The sequence below is a fragment of the Littorina saxatilis genome, linkage group LG1, assembly GCF_037325665.1.
Source record: "Littorina saxatilis isolate snail1 linkage group LG1, US_GU_Lsax_2.0, whole genome shotgun sequence".
NCBI lineage: Eukaryota > Metazoa > Mollusca > Gastropoda > Littorinimorpha > Littorinidae > Littorina > Littorina saxatilis.
The window spans coordinates 74,798,734-74,820,101 of NC_090245.1; the positions used below are offsets into that span (position 1 = coordinate 74,798,734).

The window sequence follows — 21,368 nt, forward strand, 5'->3', positions numbered from 1 at the left end:
CAAATATGAAGCTTATGTGTTCGATTGCATGTGTGTGTGTGCTCAGAGTCGTTCAATCGTCAAAACAACAACAAAGTCATAGTACCTGAAAGGAATTCGATCGATACATAAATGTTATTTGCGTTTTTGACCAAAATATGACATTTTACACAGATCTCGACAGTCATTGTTCACCTCGACCGCTAGCGCGGTCTCAGTCGGAGAACAACTTGATGACTGTCTCGATCTGTGTAAAATACTGGTCAAACACGCAAATAACGTATACTGAGCAAGTTTGTTACACTCGTCGTGAATAATGAGATTCTGTGTCGAAGAGGTCTGAAATTATGTAACTGAATTAATCTGAACTGAGATTCACGCGCGCATATATATACAAACAATAAAAGAATGTTGTCACGTGCCTGTGGCGCACCGCACCGCGCGGTGCCGTGACTAGCGCCGCCCACATCAAGTGACTGTTTCACTCCTTTTCCCGTCGTTGTTGTATGCTAAATCAACAAAAAGAGGTGGAAGGGGCCGAACCAGAAGCCAGTTTTGGCTCAAATTATCCACATTCAATTCAAAATTTGAAAGAGTAAGGTGTGTTTTTCAACTACAGTGAAGCCTCACAGTGTCCCTGTCAGTCAAGTTCAAGGCAGCACTGCAGACGACAGTATGAAGGATCAACAACAGACGTTACGAAGAGCGCTCCCTATCCAATCGATGTTCGGTGGACAGAACTCCTATTAAATTATATGTTTACGACAAAACTTCGAATTTTCATTGAACAAATGCATGAAACCCTCAAAACACATCAGCCCGCGTTTTGAGCGTTTGATGTCACGTGACCCTGTTCTGCTCCCAACATCCAATGAAATTCTACGTCATAAGAATATATTAAAAAATGGCGCACACGAGAGGACATAAATGACAGACAAGAAGCTACGATAGTCATCGCAGCAATTATGTTGGGTACGGGCGAAGTCGAGGGAGCCGGAGAGGACATGAAGAAAAGTTCCTCAAGGTTTCAGGTGGCTCGAGTCGATTCTCAAGCAGATCGACGTGGTAGTGGCGACAATGATGGTGATGTAGAACATGATGATTCTCCGCAGTCTGGTCCTGCCTCTCCCGGTGGTGCGCGTTTCTCAGTCAGCTCCTTAAATTTTACATATGACACTGCTAACAAAACATGTGGTTGGCGGAACACACACGAAGCTATTCCAAGTGAGGATCATTACCGAAATATCTTCAGTGCTACGGCGGGATTAAAGTCAAGGCCTACGCTTGCCGAACTCCACGAGGAAATCGTAAGTAAAGTTGTCGTCTGCTATAGTCCACTGCATGACCACGTTGGCGCTCCAAGAACTTGTCTTTAGTTATTGTTTGAGCCCAAAGCCGGTGTCTTTTTGAGCACGATGTGCGATCTTGTAATAACGTCAGTTACAATCTGTGATATCCTGTCGGTATCTGTACTCACGAAAGATAAAATAAATAAAAAGAATGCTTTCAATGACGTGTTTGCACTCGCTGGTAGCAGAAGCCAGCATTTGAATTTGAATGGCACAGTTCTCTGCACCCTGAACACACTCGAGGGCATTCCCACTCCTAGTCATGATTCAATCAATGCCCCCCCCCCCCCCCCTCTCTCTCTTTCTCTCTCTGAGTCTCTCTCTCTCTCTCTTTCTCTCTCTCTCTCTCTCTCTCTCTCTGAGTCTCTCTCTCGGATACCAGTAAGTTCGTCACACGGTAGATTCGTCACCGGTCCCCGGTAACTTCGCCACCGGTCCCCGGTAACTTCGCCACAGTAACTTCGCCACAGTAGTCCGAGCGCGGCTGTTATGTAATGGTAATACAACCTTGCACCTCTCCCCCCCCCTCTTTCTCTCTCTCCCTCTCCCCCTCTCTCTCTATTGTTTATTCTCTCTCTCTCTCTCTGTCTCTCTCTCTCTCTAAAAAATGTGAATCTTGAATCTCTCCCACAAATCAAACATCTGAAAGCATAAGAGGGGTTTTCAATTTTGGGGCAAAAATGAAAAGAAAAATCGGGGGGGGGGGGGGGGGAATAATCTTCACCAAAGGAATCAGCAATAATTTTATGTTGAACTACACATTGGGTATTCCATAGGTCACTTCTTGCCACTTTTACAAAACTATGTGAAGAAATATAAAAATGTACACATGTGAAAATGTCCGTCGTGTCACGGACAAGTTTTTTATTTTTTTTTATGATAAATTTAATCACTCAGTCCATTTCTTTTCAGTTACACAACACACAGATCAGCCTTCAATGGAATAAATCAAAATATGTGGGTTTTGTTTTAAAGAAAGTGCATTGATTACAGAAAATAATAGAGTAGAAAGAAAAAGTAATAAATCACAGCACACGTCAACACACATAAAACTGAAACAAATGCACACATTTATGTGAAACTTTTTTTTACTAGTAACTCTAAACGATGGCAACAAGCACCCAAAACCCTTGATTATGAAACAACATCTTTGATTTGCAAATTAAGCATTAGTGTGCAGTGTGACACGATGGACACGCTCGTGACACGATGGACACGCTCGTGACACGATAGACATTTGCACAGTATACGAAAGGAAGCAAGTTTGAAAATTACATTTTTTTTAAAAATTGGGTATTAAACTAAGCAAACAAAAAGCAGAATTGGAATGCCTTTCCACATGGCATTTTTATAAAACTGAACGAGTCAAGAGGAACGACTGAAAAAGTGTAAAGGTAACCGTCTTTGAACTTAATGTCTGTTACGATAGCGAGCTCTAGGTTGAGTGAACACATTAGACTGCAACGGGGTGTGTCTCCGGAAAAGCTTCTCTTGCACATGTATGATTCCATACAAATAGATCTACAGTGTAATGATCAGAGAAGCCATCTTTTTTAACTGGCTCAGAGATGACAGCCAGAATATCTTCATGGGGGTACCATAGTGTGTCCTTCATTCTTGGTGAAAAGAAACAATTGTCCTTTCCAAGTTGGTGCAAGCAGTCCACCAGGTATTCTCCATTGTCAACGTCTACCACTAGACCGGGATATGCCATCTTGTCGTAAGCGACAAACACCCAACGCCCAAGATAATCTTCCGGTCGAATTCCTTCTACACTCTTCAAAAAAAGTTAAGGATAACTTTTTTACAAGCACGCCACACATAACAGACAAGACCGAATTCTTTCTTTTTTTTAAAAAATTATATAATTGAACAACCAAGGCGTAATGACAAACAAAGCAAAGATCGAACGCGGCAGCGACAATTTAGCTAGAGTGTGTCAAACGTGACAACCCTCGAAAATGGAATTCACAACAATGTGAATCAGTGTCAATAACGCGTGTGCCCTCCGTTGTGTGCCAGGCATTCAACACATCGTTGGCGCATGGAGTGGATCAGGTTGCATATGAATGCTCTGGGAACTCCATTCCACTCCTGCTGGAGCCATTGCAGCAGTTGACCCAGATTGGCAGGAGGAGGGTGATGTTGCTGTACCCGACAACAAAGCTCGTCCCACATGTGCTCTATGGGGTTCAGGTCCGAGCTGTTGGCTGGCCACATCATCCTGTTGACCCTGGCCTGCTGGATGAAGGTGTTTACAGCTGCAGAGCGATGGGGAGGTGCGTTGTCATCCTGAAGAATCGCACGAGGGCCGATCGCTTGGAGGGCTGGAATGACCAGGGGTTGCAGGATCTCATTCTGGTAGCGGACAACGGTCAAGTTGCCCACTACATGGTACAGAGGTGTCCTTTGACGTGTGCTGATCCCTCCCCAGACCATCACAGAGCCTCCGCCAAAACGCTATCGTTCCAGAACAGCGCCTTCTGCGAAGGGCTCTCCGCGACGCCTTCACACTCGGATGCGACCATCAGCAGGTTCCAAGCAAAAGCGGGACTCATCTGTAAACAACACCTGAGCCCACTGCTGACGTTGCCACCTCACATGTTGAGTGCACCAGGCTCGGCGAGCTGCTCGGTGATTAGCAGTCAGGGTTGTTCCTCGGACTGGACGCCTTGCACGCAAGCCAAAGTTGTGTAAGCGGTTTCGGATCGTCTGACCACTAACAACAGTGTTGGTGGTAGCCTAATGTTGTTTGCCGTAGCCATTCTTTGCTGCATGGCCTGCCTCTGAATGAAGCGATCCTCTCTTTGTGTGGTGACTCTGGGCCGACCAGAACGTTGTCGCTCCTGCACTCTTCCAGCTGCGTGGAATCTCTGTTTTAGTCTAATGATGACAGAGGGAGCCACTGCAAGCCTTGGGGCCACTTGCCTGGCAGCAACACTGTCTTGTAGCCATCCTATTGCCCTTACTCTATCCAAATTGCTCAGTTTTCTTCGTGGGGGCATGTTGCTACTGTGCATAATTGTGTCAGCGTGTCAACCTTTAAATACAAGGTGGTGAGCGATGTTAATAGCCAGGACCCTGTTGTAGCACGTGCATCACAACCTTTTGCCCTGGCATGCGTGCCGCAAACTTCATGGGGCTATAAAAAAACCACCCTTTTTCTACCAAAATGCAGAAACTTTTGAGAAGTCACACAAAGGGAAATAACTCTGCCTGCCAAACAAAATTCTAGGTCAAGACTCATTGTTCATTTGTTAATTCAAACACATTAATCTTTTAATTATTATGTCGATGTTTAATTTTTTGGCAATTTTTTATAATTAGATCCGTTTTTTCAACCGATCCTTAACTTTTTTTGAAGAGTGTATTTATCACTAGATCTACATGCTTACATTGTCAGGTGTATAGCTAGCCCATTTCATCGCCTATACATAAATAACTGAATTACATCGAACAAAACACACGAATATGTCCGTTGTGTCACAATTGTGTCCATCGTGTCACGACTGAGATCGTGACACGATGGACCGTGACACAACGGACAAATTTCAACAAAAAAAATTATGAATGCTCCCTGTTCCAAATTTGATTGCAATTTCAAATCTAGATAGTTAAGTGTCCCAAAGTCCCATGTATTGAATCTGATTTGAGCACATTTCAAGTTTTAATCATTATCACACACCCCGTGACACGATGGACATAAAATAATTTTAATACTCACTTTGACAACTTCAGGACACCAATAAAATAAGACGTAAAGGCCACGCGGCGATAGGTTTTTCCTGAAAGGAGGCGACAAAAGGGACGCGATCTTGGTTACATTTAAAATTACAAAAAAAGGGACCCGTCATTGTTTTTCAGTCGCGTTCAGTAAACGTGACACGACGGACATAAAAAGTGAAGACAGCATTTTTTGCTCTTTTATTTTCGTTTCATAAATAAAGTATAAAAGGACATTAAAAAAGCTACTCACAGATCGGTTAGTGTTCTAAAAAACAATTTTTTGAATATTTTTTCATTCATGTACGATTTTTTTCTGACGATCTACAAACATTTGAAATTTTGCCTTCTAACCAAAAGACACCCATTTTTTGACACCCTCGCTTACTATTTGTGGCCATTTCTGCGAAAAGAGACCTTGTTGACAAATTTATCGATTTTGAGTTTTGGATTTTATTTGACAGACTGTTATATTTAGAACGTGATGTGAGAATTTCAGACCTTCAAATTTATTTTTCACGGAGTTATGACCCTTTTTTGGAGATACCCCCAAAATGACTTAAAATGGCCAAACTTTTAAAAACAAACTTTTGCCGGGAAATAGTAAGTTCAATCATCTGCCGTTATTACTTGTATGGTTTTAGGTCAAAATAATGTTTCATTCCAGAGTTATTGCCCTTTTTGTAACGTTACCCTAATTTTTACTTTTTCGTCTTTTTCTATCATTCTCTCCTCCCATGCAGAAGAAACAAGTCGCGTAAGGCGAAATTACAACATTTAGTCAAGCTGTGGAACTCACAGAATGAAACTGAACGCACTGCATTTTTTTCACAATCACCGTAGTCCGCCGCTAGTGCAAAAGGCAGTGAAAGTGACGAGCCTGTTCAGCGCGGTAGCGGTTGCGCTGTGCTGCATAGCACACTTTACTGTACCTCTCTTCGTTTTAACTCTCTGAGCGTGTTTTTAATCCAAACATATCATATCTATATGTTTTTGGAATCAGGAACCGACAAGGAATAAGATGAAATTGTTTTTAAAACGATTTCGTAAACTTAATTTTAATCATAATTTTTATATTTTTAATTTTCAGAGCTTGTTTTTAATCCGAATATAACATATTTATATGTTTTTGGAATCAGAACATGATGAAGAATAAATAAAAAAAAGTAATTTTCAATCGTTTTAAAAAAAATATTTTTAATTACAATTTTCAGATTTTTAATGACCAAAGTCATAAATTAATTTTTAAGCCTCCATGCTGAAATGCAATACTGAAGTCCGGCCTTCGTCGAAGATTGCTTGGCCAAAATTTCAATCAATTTGATTGAAAAATGAAGGTGTGACAGTGCCGCCTCAACTTTTACAAAAAGCCGGATATGACGTCATAAAAGACATTTATCGAAATAAAAAATAAAAAATCTGGGGATTTTATACCCAGGAACTCATGTAAAATTTCATAAAGATCGGTCCAGTAGTTTAGTCTGAATCGCTCTACACACACGCACAGACACACACACACATACACCACGACCCTCGTCTCGATTCCCCCTCTATGTTAAAACATTTAATCAAAACTTGACTAAATGTAAAAACAATCAGCCATATGATTTTTTTTCTCGAATATTTCTTCTTCTTTCATACTACCTCTCCCCCCGCCATGTTCTATTCTTTCTTCACCCACGCACATACAAACACAAACTATTTGAGGCTGTCTGCTGAAAACAATACACACACACTTGTCGACTTGAAGTTGTGGTACTTCTAAATTTCATAACAAGGATTAATTGTTCAGTTTCCTTGGTAAATACAGCTTCCAGTTGTAGAAAGTAACATATGGTGCTGTGTGTCCTTGCACACGTGGGTCTGTCAGTCTGTCCATCACTTCACTGAATTGAAAATGTCATCCGTGCACTCTGCTATCGAACGTCTCCCTTTACTTTCAACAAACTGAAATGCCAATCAGGGTCGAACTTGATGTGGCCGACGATCAAGACATTTTCAAAATGGATTTGTGCTGTTCATTCACACACAAAACTGCATGCCTAAGTATTGATGCACCATGCCGAAGACTGAAGTTGCTACCCTCCTCTGTACCCCTGCCTCATTCGCAAGGTAGACGATTTGCTTCTCTGAAACAAAGGCAACCACAGAGTTGATCAACATATTATTTACTAACCACTATTTGCACAGCTCAAGTCTGGTTTTGGGTACCTGTCCACTTGCCATTTCTAAGCTGGTATGGTATGGTGACATTATCGAAAATGTAGTGTGTGTCTGTGTGTCTGTGTGTGTGTGTGTCTGTGTGTGTGCTTCTTTGTTGGAGAAAACAGCACACAAACACAAATATAACTGTATTGCTCCCCCCCTTTTTTTTTTAAAGTACTGACAAATTGTAAAGTATTAATATGTCTTTACCTACTGAGCAAAGTCCCAAGGGTAAACCATGCTGATTTCCTTGGAACTGGAACCGGCTGGACATTGCTGTTGCCCCATTCTGCCGAACACCTGCTTTGTGGCCAGGCACTTCTGTCTTTTGTTGTTGCACTGTCCGGTGAATTGCTGGACTTGTTTGCTGTTCCACGCCAGCAAACGGAGAGAAAGAGAGTAACATTGGTTAAATAAAAAAAAAGAGGAGTTTAAAAACATACTACACGTACACACATACCACCACCACCATCATCATCATCATCATCATCATCATCATCATCATCATCATCAAAATCATCATTGTCATTATCATCTCTCTTCCTCTATCTACCCCTCTCTCTCTCTCTCCCTCTCTCTCTCTCTCTCTCTCTCTCTCACACACACACACACGCTCACACACACACACACACACACACACACACACACACATACAGAAACCCTCACACAACACACACACACACACACACACAAGCTGCGCGCGCGCGCACACACACACACAAAACACACACTGCAGTCTATATGGTAACTTACCTGAAATTGTAGCCTGTCATAGATCTAAGTGGAGACAGCAAACGGTAAGAGCAACAGGTTCTCATTTACGATGTCCGGGCATTCAAACGATCAGGAAGAGGAAGACCTTGCTTCGCAATAGGCCTATGCTCTTGGAGAACTCTTTAACCGATTAGTAGTGTGCGCTGTCATCATGAACCTTTACAACACCATCGTGATCAAAGTAGATCTGCTTCGACTTCGGAGTCACAAAATAATGTCCGGGCGAAGTGCAACAAAATTATTCTGAATTAACAACATTGACCTCGTCAACAAAATCGTTGTCTTATCCCAAAGTGACTTCTGTCAGCAGAACATTCCGTGTTCAACTGAGAAGACTGACTTGCCCTTCCACTATCAGAATTCACAGCTGCAAAGAACAGAATGCCCCAGTCAGTAACCACTGATCTAAATATCAGTAACTTTAGCAAGGGAAGCAACTAAAGATGTAAACGGGGAGTAACTGTTCTTCATCGGGCAACTGCATTGTCGTCTGCTTTTTCGTACAGTGCTACGGTCGCGTGAAAGTCAGATCTACCTGAACTATGCGTATAGATCCGTCTAGTGAAATGTAGCTGTGTGATGATTTGGCTACATCACTTTGCTGAATGTGCTTCCAGATGAAAGTTTATATTAAGCTTACTCAAGTTACTGTCAAACATTAAAAAAAAAAATAGGTAAGTTGTTTTAACTTGACCAAAACTAGCGACGAAATTTTTTTTCTCGAAGCACAACAAAACACTCTGTCGGCATTTTCGGCATCATCGCAGTCAACTTGTCATCGGTTCGATCTGTTTTTCCTGAGGAGGAATGAACATAAACATTTGTAGAAGTTTGTAATGTTGATCCCAAGACTATTTTCCATTACTTTAAATTGCTGTTCATTGTACTATCGCTTCCCGCAGTGGGGCACTGCGGTTATGAAATTAAAGGCCCCTCCTGTTCTTGGAACTGCAGGAGCTTTCTAGTTTGCTGTTAGGTAGATTTTTGGTTCCTCTTTCCTGTCATGCTCTCTTTTTCTTCATGAATTCTTTTCTTTTTTCTGCCTTCTTGCTCATTCACCTGTATTTTTTCCCAAAATCTCTTCTCTTGCCGCTTGTCTCGCGATTCATGTCTAGTTTAATCTGTTAGTGTTCTGATGTAAGTCCAGCAGTAGATAGGTTAAGCCTATTTTAACATACTGGAAACTGGTAATCTTCCAGTAGGTATTAATTTAGTTTTACTAAAGCCTGCTGGGACACAAGTAATGGGTTAGTGCATTTGTAAACAGGAATCGCTTGACAAGTGGCCCCCTTTATCCCCCTTTCCTCATCCTGATATGGCTCTGCGTAGTCGGCTGGACGTTAAGCAACAAATAAACTAAACTAAATTGTACTATCGCTGATAATTCATTGAACATTTTAGAAATTCAACTTGAAGTGGGCATCAGTCAGCACAGCAAAGTTTGTTTACATTTTGCTCTAACTTTGACCCCGCGTTTCTCCAATCAGAGGCTTAGCTCAACAAGGTCCCTTTTCGCAGAAATGGCCACATTTGACCTTAAAAGGTATAAGGTAAACACACAAATAACGCAAAACTCTTGACCAGTTTGCGAAGGACATTTTGAAGAAGACATTAACCCGAATTTCAGTACAATCGGAGCACTGTGTGAAGCTCTGAATTTTTTTGAAGTTCAAAGACACGGTTTTGCCTCAAAATTGAAAAACCGTCATAAGCTCTAAGCATAAACACCCGCCCACCCTGCGGGTAACTTCGTCACCCGTGACGAATCTACCGTGTGACGAACTTACTGGTAGCCTCTCTCTCAACCGCAGTTGCGTGTGTGTGTTCACCCAAGGCAATGTTTGAACCAAAGAGATAGTGAAATGTGTATGAAGGTAGTGCTTGTGAATAGTACAGCATACATTCAATATGTATCAGTTTTGGCAGACGAAATGATGAGCCATTCTGTGCAAAGAGAAATTTATATTCTATTTAATTAACACACTGTATTTTTATTCAACTAATTGTTCATAATATTATTCAACTTACATTCAACTTCAAGTAAACCAAAGTAAGCACATGTTGTGGCTTGATTGAGGAACCATTATTTAAAGTGAAATTGCTGATTTAAGATAGACAGGTATTGGGAATTAAGTTTTTTCTGGCCCAAGTACATACCATCAGAAAAAAACTTGAAATTTTATTCAACTTTCCAGGAAACATACCTGTCATTTTGCCAGAAAGTTTAAACTTGTTTTCTTGGTTCAAGAAGGTTATAACTCCAAGGACTGCCAAAATGTTCCAGAAGATAAAGCTAATAAATACTGAGGATTTGAGGTAATTTTTATTGGCACCCGTTTAATGAACCAAAAGATGAGATGGTTCTACCAAAAAAATAGATGTTTTTACCAAAAGAAAAGATGGCTTGAGTGACAAAGTACCCCCAAAAATTTTGATCCGCCAAAAGAATTGCTGTCTGAACAAAAAATAGAATAAACTGGCAAAAGCAAATATACTCAGGCAAAATAAAATATAATCAGGCAAAAGATTGACTACTTCAGGCAAAATAAAATATAATTTCAACAAAAGAAATGGATAGTCATGCTCCAACACAGTGAAACACAGTGTGAGTGGTGGTTATTGTTTTGACTCACTGATTTCGCTTGAGCAGGGGGGATATGTGATCACAAATTCAGCTGAATCAAGCAAGGACACAGATTCTGTCAGTTGAAAATGGAGTTTGAAGGTGGAGAGATGGATTTTTGAGAGGATCGATCTAGTGAGATTTGATAATGATAGTTACGTCGGAGTCTGACAGTGAGCCACCAGCTACAAGACGACGGGGAATCGGAAAGCAGTGGACCAAAGACCGAGAATTCACATCGTGTTGAAATAATTCGGTTTTTTGTTGACAATTCTTTTGCAAGTCTCATTTCTTTTTTTTGTAGAATCAAACGGTTTTTTTTGCTAGAAGCATCTATTTTGTGGGTGGAAACATCCGATTTTTTGTTGGAATATCTTTTGCTAACTAAGCAATTCTTTTGGTGAAAGCATCTATTCTTTTGGTGATTTAATTTATTGCCATTTTTATTTATTAAACTGATGTTTAATTGAACTGATGTTTTTTTCTTCTTCACATTGACTTTCATGTTAAATAGAAGCGCAATGTGATGGTAAGTGTTTAATTTAATTTGTAAGGAGAATTTGAAAATGTCATTTGTGCTGTCTTTTATTTGATTAAAATATGGTTCGTCTTTCTCAGTGGCAGTTTATTGGCCTCCTTTTACTTGTGTAAGTGTTTTGTTAGCCACGGTTAACTCGCATCAAGGAGGGCCAATGGTTTATGATAACATTAACAAGGATGTCGTTTGGCGTCGGACATCAGTTGTACTTGTAGTCCGATTAGCTGCCACAAATGTCCGATTTATGGTCAGGTACGAGTCAGTCTGATGTCCTAATACTGTAATACTAATACTGTAATAGCCTCCTATCATACTTCGTGGAGGGCGGACAGAGTCTGATTATATTTTGCTTGCATCGGTCGAAGCACTTACAGTTACACTGCATTGATGTTAGATTGCAGATCTGGACCTTACCAGAATATATAACTGCTATGTACTCAAGGGAAAACGATAGATGGCCCTTTTTGCATTCTGCTGAAAATGTGTTACAAACCACAACACATTTGCAACACCGTTCCGGAGCATTAGGTATCTGATTATTGTACGTACAATGCATTTCAGACACTTTAGGCCACTCGCATGAAATTAGCCTCTCTCTGGTAGTGGCATGGTGTTTGTTTGTTTGCTTAATGACCACGAAGGGCCATATCAGGGCGGTGCTGCTTTGACATATAACGTGTGCCACACACAAGACAGAAGTCGCAGCACAGGCTTCATGTCTCACCCAGTCACATTATTCTGACACCGGACCAACCAGTCCTAGCACTAACCCCATAATGCCAGACGCCAGGCGGAGCAGCCACTAGATTGCCAATTTTAAAGTCTTAGGTATGACCCGGCCGGGGTTTGAACCCACGACCTCCCGATCACGGGGCGGACGCCTTACCGAGTAATTATTTGCCCCAAACTCCAATTTTTGGTGTTTTTATTTAAAAAAAAATTTTTTAAAGTTTTTATAACGTTTAATATTTGACAAAACAAAATATTTACAAAATGATCGACCCAATGCTTTGGGGTTTGGAATGGTCACATCAAACACGAAGAATACCTAAGAATCAGTGTTTGGGCGTTCATAATTTAATCAAATTGTAAACGCTGTGTTGGGTAGCCTGTGGACACCCTTGCTCCAGACAGCAGTAAAACGTGCTCGCATGCGCAAGATCAAAGATTGAAATCCTGAATCTAATGGCTACCATTAGGTCCAGTAATATCACCAAGGTCCAGACAGTTTCTAAGATTTTGAATGACGTCACACAGTGCCCCGACTGACGTCATTCCTACGCTTACATACCATAAAGACATGGGTTTCACTCCATTTACAGGCTCGAAGGGGTTGTAAATTATACATTGCAACGGGACTTTCTGCCCACATGATTTGTGAACAGAGGTACCGTACATGCTACAGTAAGGGAATCATCATTTTGTTAGCATCTCGGGTTCTACAGGTACAAAAAAACGTCAACAACTCTCACTCTTTCAACTGAGAGGGCCCCATGGGGGGGGGGGGGGGGGGGGGGGGGGTGGGGTATCATCACGATCATGGGAAGGTAAATTTTAGCTTTCACGATCACAGTTACCTTGATTTTTGTTTTCACGATCACAAACACCTTGAGGAATAGAGGATCATAGAGTGATACAGCTGTGAAAAATGTACGTTGAAAATAAAATGCTTTGCAATAATGCCCATCACGATCACGAAAACAAATCACGATCACGAGACTTGATATTTTTGTCATCACGGACCATGGGCAAAGTCCCATCACGATCACAGAAATGGAAATTTTGGCAATCACGGTCACAGAAAGGTAAAAAAACGCCAATCACGTTCACGATTTTAAACCCTTTGGGGCCCTCAACTGACACATTTAATGTCTGACTGGTCAGTGGTTTGTCTGTCACCATGACAGTAAAATGATTAACTGGACAAATAGGTCAAAGGACTGCGCCCCGCTATCACTGACATTGTTGTGCCTGACCATCCACCACTAACAACAAAGAGATTCATGCAGTAAGTAACTCCCCTCATCAACCTCATCACTGTCCACTGCCTTGGCATAAACCACACTCAACCAGGGCTAACACCTTTCCGGTGAGAACCGGAAATAGGGTTTTTGAAAACTTTTGAGACCGAAAAATCAGGTTTTTTAAAGTAAAAATGTGTATTATTTCATAATTTATTAACGTGCATATTTTTGTTGTTGGTTTTGATACTCAGTCCTTTTATTTTTGAAAGTTAGCAAATAAAACAAAATTGCTTTAGATTAGTTTGTTGTTACATACATTATGTAATTTTAAGTGGTCAATCATTTGTTAATTTGGCTCATGAATTCATTTGTGAAATTATTTTATGCTCCCATCAAGGGAGATAACTGTAATTTCTTGTAATTTGTATTACCCTTCTTTCCCTCTTTTTATCAACCTAGTGATTTGTTAAGTTTCAAAGAAAAAAGAGAAAAGTATGCGTAAAACAGACCCACACACACACAAACGGTTCACACTCACAAGAGAGAGAAACAAACATTTTTATTATTATCAAATTTTCAAAATGTAGTCAGCAGTAGAGTTGCCAAGTACTCCGAAATCCCTTTCCTGAATCCCTTGCCTAGTCTACGAGTTAATTTTTTTATTTATACTTTAGCTGATGGAAAAAACTAATCATGATGTACATAGAAACCAAATGAAGGAGAGAGAAAAAATAAGAACCAGAGAGAACAGTTGATTGCAGATAATGATGTGTATCACCAGAATTTAAGTCACGTAAAATGTCCTATTGAAATTCGTCAAGCCGGTCAAATATCCTATTCATGTTGACGAGGTCAGGACATTTTTCACTTTATAATATAATTCAAAAAAATTTGTTGCAACATCCCTGTGATAATGATTAACCTGAGAGCGTAAGGTATTCCAAAAAGCTAAGTAAACCTAAAAGGGAATATGTCTACTTTAGGGCACAGAGTGTTATACAAATTTCTTCAGACAAGCTGTAATTCTTGTCAGGTTGCGCACGCTAACACTAAGGTGACACTTAAGGTCCCCGAAATGTCAGTGTCACCATGTGTGCCACTTTGGGAGTATGTACTTTGATTTTGTTTGCCACCCCCACACTCTCAGTGTTTCACTTTCACTCAGTTGCTGAGTTGTGACATTTGGCTTGACTCGTTCTCCTCCTACCAGCGTTAGTTTTAAAATTGGTTTAAATCAACTATTCCCTTTAGACTTGTGACATACATGTAAATTTAACTAGGAATCATTTGTTTATTTTGCACAAGAACAAAATCTCAAGAGTATTTTTGCAGTCTTACTATTAGCCATTGAGTAAAACTGTTTTATCACCATTGCTTTATTGTTGTTAATTCGTCTCCAGAAATATGTTTTGTTTTAATCTTGTGTCGATACTATTTAACTCTGCCTCGTTATTAGCCATTGAGTATAACTGTTTTATCACCATTGTTTTATTGTTGTTCTTTGGCCATTTACGTTGAATGACTTGTTATACATTGACATTGATAGTTTTATTCTTCTTCTTCTTCGTCGTTCGCTAGATAGTTTTATTATAAGAACCTTTTTTTTTAATTCCTATTAACTCGATGTTCTTTAACTATGTTTGTAAATTGTTAGAGGATCTTTTAGTAGAAGTGTTTAACTGTCGAAGCTGCTTTTACCTAAGAGACCGACTGTATATTGTGCTGTTGTACTTGTCAGACTTGATTGTACCAAGTCCTTCACATGTTGTAATGCGCTTAGAGCCAAATATTTTTGTTTTTTGTAAGGGATAGGCGCAATATAAATACACTTTATTATTATTATTACTCTTAGTCTGTCTTTGCAGCATTAACATGTATGAACAACTTGTACAATGGAATGATAAGGCCACAACAACCAAAAAAGTCTGTTTACGGTAACATAGGCAAAAAAAATAGGGTCGGTAGGTCGGAATTTTAAATTCCCCCCCCCCCCCCCCCCCAAAAAACATATTTTTAAGTTATTTTGCAAAAAAAACAGACTTTTTTTTTCTCCCCCCAAATGCCCCCCAAAAAGTCTAGGGTCGCGCGAAAAAATAGGGTCGGTCGGGATACCGTAAACAGACTATTTTTATTTGGGGGGGGGGGGGGGGGGGGGGCCTAAGTCAGTGCAGCAGAAAGTGAAGAAGAGCAAAACTAATTCTGCTTCGTGTGTGTTTAACAAAAAAAATGGCAGGGGAGTGTTGTTATTTAGTTGTTATTGTAACTTGTAAGTTTAAGCAAATCAGCAACAACGAGCTGACAAACTCAGCGTTGATTGCAGTTTAAGTCAGCGAAAGAAAACATTCATTGTGTGCACAGTTGACAATGACACTGTACAAACATTCTTGCATGTGGTCCCGTTTTTGTCTCTGGTACTGCAAGTGCGAGGTGAAGCAAAGTGCATTGTTTTCCTTGGTATGTGCTGAGACATCTTTAAGTCATTGGCACCGAATTGTTTCAGTGTCAGGGACATTTGACTCTCATTTTAGCTTATTGTCTTTTTATCACATTTGAGTGTAAGAGGAATATTATTTAGTTTTTTGTATTATCTCATTTTAGATTTGTTTATAGCCTGTGTGTGCTTGCTCTGATGCCAAACACTTTGTATAAGTGTCATATTTGCTTGCTTTTGTTTTCCAACGGCTAGGTACTGTGTCGTATCAGAGAGTTCCTATGCGTTCGACCATAGTGTGTCATCCTCAGATCTCGACTGTTTGGTCACTGTGTTTTCTGACAAAATTGTCTTAAACTCCGGGGCCCTACAGTGTTGTGTTCTTTCTCCTGTACTTTTTTTCGTTTAGACAAACTACATGTCATGCAACAAACCAGTTTTAACCCAGGCCCTCATAGGGCGCCGGAAGGACAGGGAAACTTTGTCAAAGTACTTGACTCAAATTCATCTTCTGAATGATTGGCTTAAGTCTATTTTTTGCAGTTAAATGTACTGTAAGTGTAACTGTAAGTAAGACAAAAAAAGATTTTAGGAGGAAAGAATGATACATGTATTTGTTATTCCCATAACATACGAATAAAGGACCAGGAAGTGGAACTTGTGGAAAACTTGGGATATATATATATGTTATTTTCATTGATAAGGCCACAACAACAAAAATGTTTGTTAAGGGTAACCCTATTCTTTCCCGCCGGTCCTAAAACTCTTTTTTCATTTATAAAAAAAAACCCAACTTTTGGCACATTTTGCGAACCATGCCGAGACTAAGGGAAGTACCATACTGAGACTAAGGGAAGTAACCCCCTTTAAAATCGACTAAATACTTTCTTTTTTTTTAAAAGCCGACCTACCGACCCTATCTTTTTTGGTCAAGTTACCCTAAACCAACATTTGTTTTTGGCCTAACATGTTTACTTTTAATGATCATGTTCATGCTATTTATAAGAAAGCCCAGCAGAGACTTTTCTCAGGAAGTTAAAATATTTTTTTTAGGTAAATCAAAGTGTCATGGAACTTGTTTATCACATTCTGATTGGAAGCATTTTAGTTTCTAGCATTGTGACATGGTATGGCACCATAAATGTAAATTTGAAAAAAAAAAGAAGCAGACTGCACCGTATTGTTTGTATTATTTCGGACGGCCAGCCAACTTGTTGGGCAACCCCAAAGACAGCTGGCCAGTCTCTACCAGGTTGCCATGAAGCGAAAGCTATCAAAATTGTCCATGATTCTAAGTGTATTTCATTATCATTGACAGGCAGGTTAGATGTGTCAAAGACAATTTTCCATTTTAATTTATTCATTTAAAAGGACAATAAAGTATTATAATTGTATGCTTTTGGAATCAAATTTGTGCACTGGCACCATGTCCTGTATGTGTGTTCATTATTCTGATTTGTTTCATTTTGATTGGCAACAGTGCAGTTATGTGTACCACACTCAGATTCGGAAGAGATGCACATTTTAATTTGCAGAACTTTATGGATACATACATACCAAATAAAATATTCTCAATATCATTCACTAGGTTGGGTGGATAAACACACACACTAACCAGTGAGATGTGATGAGGGCTAGTAGTGAAAGGCGGCATGTTCTGTCTACATTTGAAATAAAAAAAGAAATGTAACAAAAGGCAGTGAACAAATGTAATAAAACACTAAACAGGAATAAATATAGTTCACATCTCCTTTTTTTTGCAGCATTGTCTGTACCCCAATTCCAACCTACACACCAAATTTCAGCTCAATTGACCTAATCTAAGTCTGGACAAATATATACTGACAGACCGGCACTGAGGCAGAGTGAAACTTATACACCCCCAAAATATATACAGGGGTGTAATGAGAAAGTTGGACAAACAGGTACTGAGCTGCCATGTTTGTAACCCTTTTCATCACACCAGAAATGTTATTTGCAGATACCAGAAGATAATGATCCACGGTCAAGAAACAACAGAGAGCCTTTGCTTGGGGGTCAAAAGCAGGTGGACGCTGAACTAGCAGATCTTGGGGTACCTGAAGTGGAACCAGTCACAAAGACTGCCCTCGTCAAGTTTGGATGGATCCAAGGAGTCTTTGTAAGGAGCTACTTCTTTCTTCTTCTCTTTTTACTTGTTGGTTCTTCAGTTCAGTCAATGTGATTTGGTTATTTCCAGGCTTGTTCTGCATTTTAAGCAGCTTACAAACCAAAACTACCCAAGCAGTAGAACTTTGTTGTGCGTTTTTCCCAAATTTTATTTAACCTACACCGGATCACGGTTTGGACTACACAGTCCGGATGATGTAGGTGGTGTACGAACCATACTTTAACAGAAGGATTCAATTTCAAAAACTTGTAAGGGTCGTACACAACCCACGTCATCCGAATAGGGATACTATCTTTTCCGCCTCTTTGCAGAGTATGGGTCGTATATATAACCAACGCTATCCAAATAGGGATAAACATCGTAAAATCCTTCTTTAATTCTATATGGGTTGCCCACGACCCACATCATCCAGACTGCCCAGTTCAAATTACGTCATTGTTTATTTGTTTGTTTGCAAAGATAATCCTTCAGAAAGTGGTCGATGGGATGATCCCAAGGTGTTTGAGGATTAAAACCAAAAGAAGTCTTAATCAAAAACTCCCAATTGTTTCAGAGATACAGACACTTTTGTGAGGCGCTGGGTTGACCCAGGAAGCATGGTGATGGTTAAATGAGATTTTATCAATTTTGTCATGACATGCTGTGTTTCTCATTTCAGATAAGATGTCTGCTAAATATCTGGGGTGTGATGCTGTTTATTCGGCTGGCATGGTGTGTTGCACATGCAGGCGTCATGGCCGTGATTGGGATTATTTTGTTGTCTGGTTGTGTCACAACCATAACCACCATTTCCATGTCAGCCATTTGTACGAATGGTGTCGTGAAGGGAGGTTAGTACAGAAAATATTTGTGTGTTTGCGTGCGCATGTGCGTATGTTTGTCTCTGAGACTTGTACAAGTTGTTGTTGTAATCTTAAGATATTTAGGATATGATCCTTATTTTTCAACATTGATTGTTTGTGCAACAAATCTGGTACAGCGGAACCCCCCTTTTAAGACCTCCAAAACGCTAAGAAATCCAGGTCTTAAAAAGGAGGCGGTCTTTAAATGGGGGTAAATTTACAGAGGTTATGAAGAAAAAATCTCAGAAAACAAGGTCGTTAAAGGGAGGGAGTCTTGTTTTCTTTTAAAAAAAGGGGGGGGGGGGTTCCACTGGAGTCACGTGTTGGTCAGTCAGAGGAAAGTTCCTAAAAACTCCATACTTGAACTTATGGGATTTTTTCACCTAATTCCACATTATTTTTGCACATTTCTACTTTCATGTGTAAGTGACTTCAGTCTCTCATGCCAGCAGCATAACACTCATCGTTGCTGTAGATTCTCTTTTTCTGGGAAATAAATCTCTAATCTACACTTTGAAGCATTCATATCGATCTTGGATCTTTTAGTTAGAATAAAGATTCATCTTCTTTTATCAATCTCATTGTATTGGTCATTTGGTGTCATTTCAGGTGGGGCTTACTTCTTGATTTCTCGGAGTCTGGGACCTGAATTTGGTGGTCCTATCGGACTTGTGTTTTCAATTGCCAATGCTGTGGCTGTTGCTATGTACGTTGTGGGCTTTGCTGAGACTGCTGTGGCACTGATGGAGGTAAGCAAAATTTTTTCCATTCTGTCTTTCTTACATGCATAACAGAGACAGACTCTTTCTTTCACATACTTGTGTATTAATCATTCCCACGCCTATTTATCGTCCACATGCATGAGACAAAATGCAGTCATAAATCTCCATTACTGTTCTGCTTGACATAGAACCTGTCCCTTGACTATCATTATCTGCTTCCTTGGTAGAATCGGTCAGAGCACTGTATATTAATTATCATGCGACAGGATTCCCACTAGCTGTTCAGTTCATGCTTCATGTATGTTGCTGTTCGTAGAATCCATAGTTTCGGTTTGAGTGTGAATCTTTTTGATGTTGATGTTAATACTGAGTCAGTGAGTGATCTGCTTCTGCATTCAAGGGTGGAAAGTTGCTTTTTTGTCAGTATTTGTGTGGGTTTGGTATGATGAGTAGGCTGTTACATCTTTACTACTGGGTCTGACAACCCCATTAGCCATTCACACAGTCATGTGCCATTTAAGGGGGAAGTACTGAGTGATACATGTACTGATACAGCAAAAGTGTTATAAAGGTAATGTACAAGCCAATTGTAGCATTATTTAGTAGTAACTGTAAACTCGTCTGTTATTCTTCCCTTGGAATAAACATGTGAAGAAAAGAGGTACACTAAGAGTGGGTTCACATCTGTTTTCGTGTCATGCATCTGGTAAAATGTCAAATACTTTAAGGTCATATGAGATGGGCACCATGATCTTGACTGGTCTTTTGCATATGGAGGAATCAACATGTAGCTCCTTTCCGTGAACCCCCTCCCCCCTTTTTAAAGTGAAGTTAAGTGTCATAACGTGTTTTGACCTGTGGTTTAGGAGTTAAACATGATGAGTGCTGCCAAGAAACTGGAGCAAAGTAATTTAAAATGAATATTTTATGTATACATGAAAATGAACGTTTTGTACATTTTCTCCCACAGAATTTTTTTTTAAATAAAAAAGGAATGAACTTTTTAACAAAGGCCCCAGTTCAGTCTGCAACAAGCAATATGTTGCATGCATTTTCTTATGAGCATGACTTCAAGGTGATATAAGTTTTTGAATTAAATGGGGGAAAATGTCACAGTGACACGAGGTTTTAAGTGGCGGATCTGTGCCTTACTGTCTGCAAGCCTGATATAATTAGCTCTGGCTGTAATTAATTAAACTGACTCAGTATGCGAGAGGTTGCTGAACTTGTCTTTTGAGTGTTGTGATAAATAATGAAAATGCTTGCACGCCGAATTTTTGTAACACTTGAATGCGCAGGGTAAATCCCTGCTTTGAAAATTATTTACAGCTTTTATTTGGGTAATTGGATATGTTTACAGACAAGAGATATTTTCCGTAAACTTTTTGATAGTCAAAATCAGCACTTAAAAGTAGGTGAAAACTGTACCTATTGGCAATTCAGTAAAATTTGAGATTTCTGAATTCCATGTCTAGATTACTATGCACGTCTGTTTGTAAGTTCTCTGTCAGAACAACATTTGATCAAATGAAAATACTACACTAATCAACAGTTTTGTATCAGTTACTAAGTTACTTCTCACCAGCTTTGAGTAACCAGTGATAGCTTTGGTTGCTACTGAAAGCATATTATTATTTTTCATGCCTTTGGTTTGTGGAAATACTGTTTTTCTTCCCCTGTAGTTTCCATAATTTCAGACGCAGAAAGGGCTCACTGATAAGAATTTTTTTGGCACAGGGTGGGCCCGACCATGGCCCATTTTATGTTCAAGCTGCATTTATGCGTCAAATTGTGGCAGATCTGTCACTTAAGCGTAGATTTGTAGCTGATTGCCTGTGACATGCAGCTGAGCAGATTTATAATCACCTGGAACAGTAACGTTCTTGTGTGTTTGTCACTTAAATAGCGTTTGTCACTTAAATAGCATGTGAACAGACACTGATACTGAGAGACAGACACACTCACACTCATGCAGAGGCACACACAGTCACACACATGCATGCACTAACGCACACACCCAGGCATGCACACACACTAACACGCATGCACATACACACACACACACACAC

At 39.9% G+C, this 21,368-nt stretch overlaps 1 protein-coding gene across 1 annotated transcript in view; it reads left to right on the forward strand.

Moving 5' to 3' along the window:
* The first annotated feature begins 439 nt into the window (after window positions 1-439).
* The window catches only part of LOC138979069 (solute carrier family 12 member 3-like), a 57,974-nt gene continuing 37,045 nt past the window's right edge, over window positions 440-21,368 (forward strand). Inside the window, exons 1-4 of the mRNA XM_070351884.1 lie at window positions 440-1,286; window positions 17,568-17,726; window positions 18,394-18,565; window positions 19,187-19,326. Of these exons, the coding sequence (XP_070207985.1) occupies window positions 945-1,286; window positions 17,568-17,726; window positions 18,394-18,565; window positions 19,187-19,326 (813 nt within the window). The 5' untranslated portion in view covers window positions 440-944. The remainder of the gene's footprint in view (window positions 1,287-17,567; window positions 17,727-18,393; window positions 18,566-19,186; window positions 19,327-21,368) is intronic.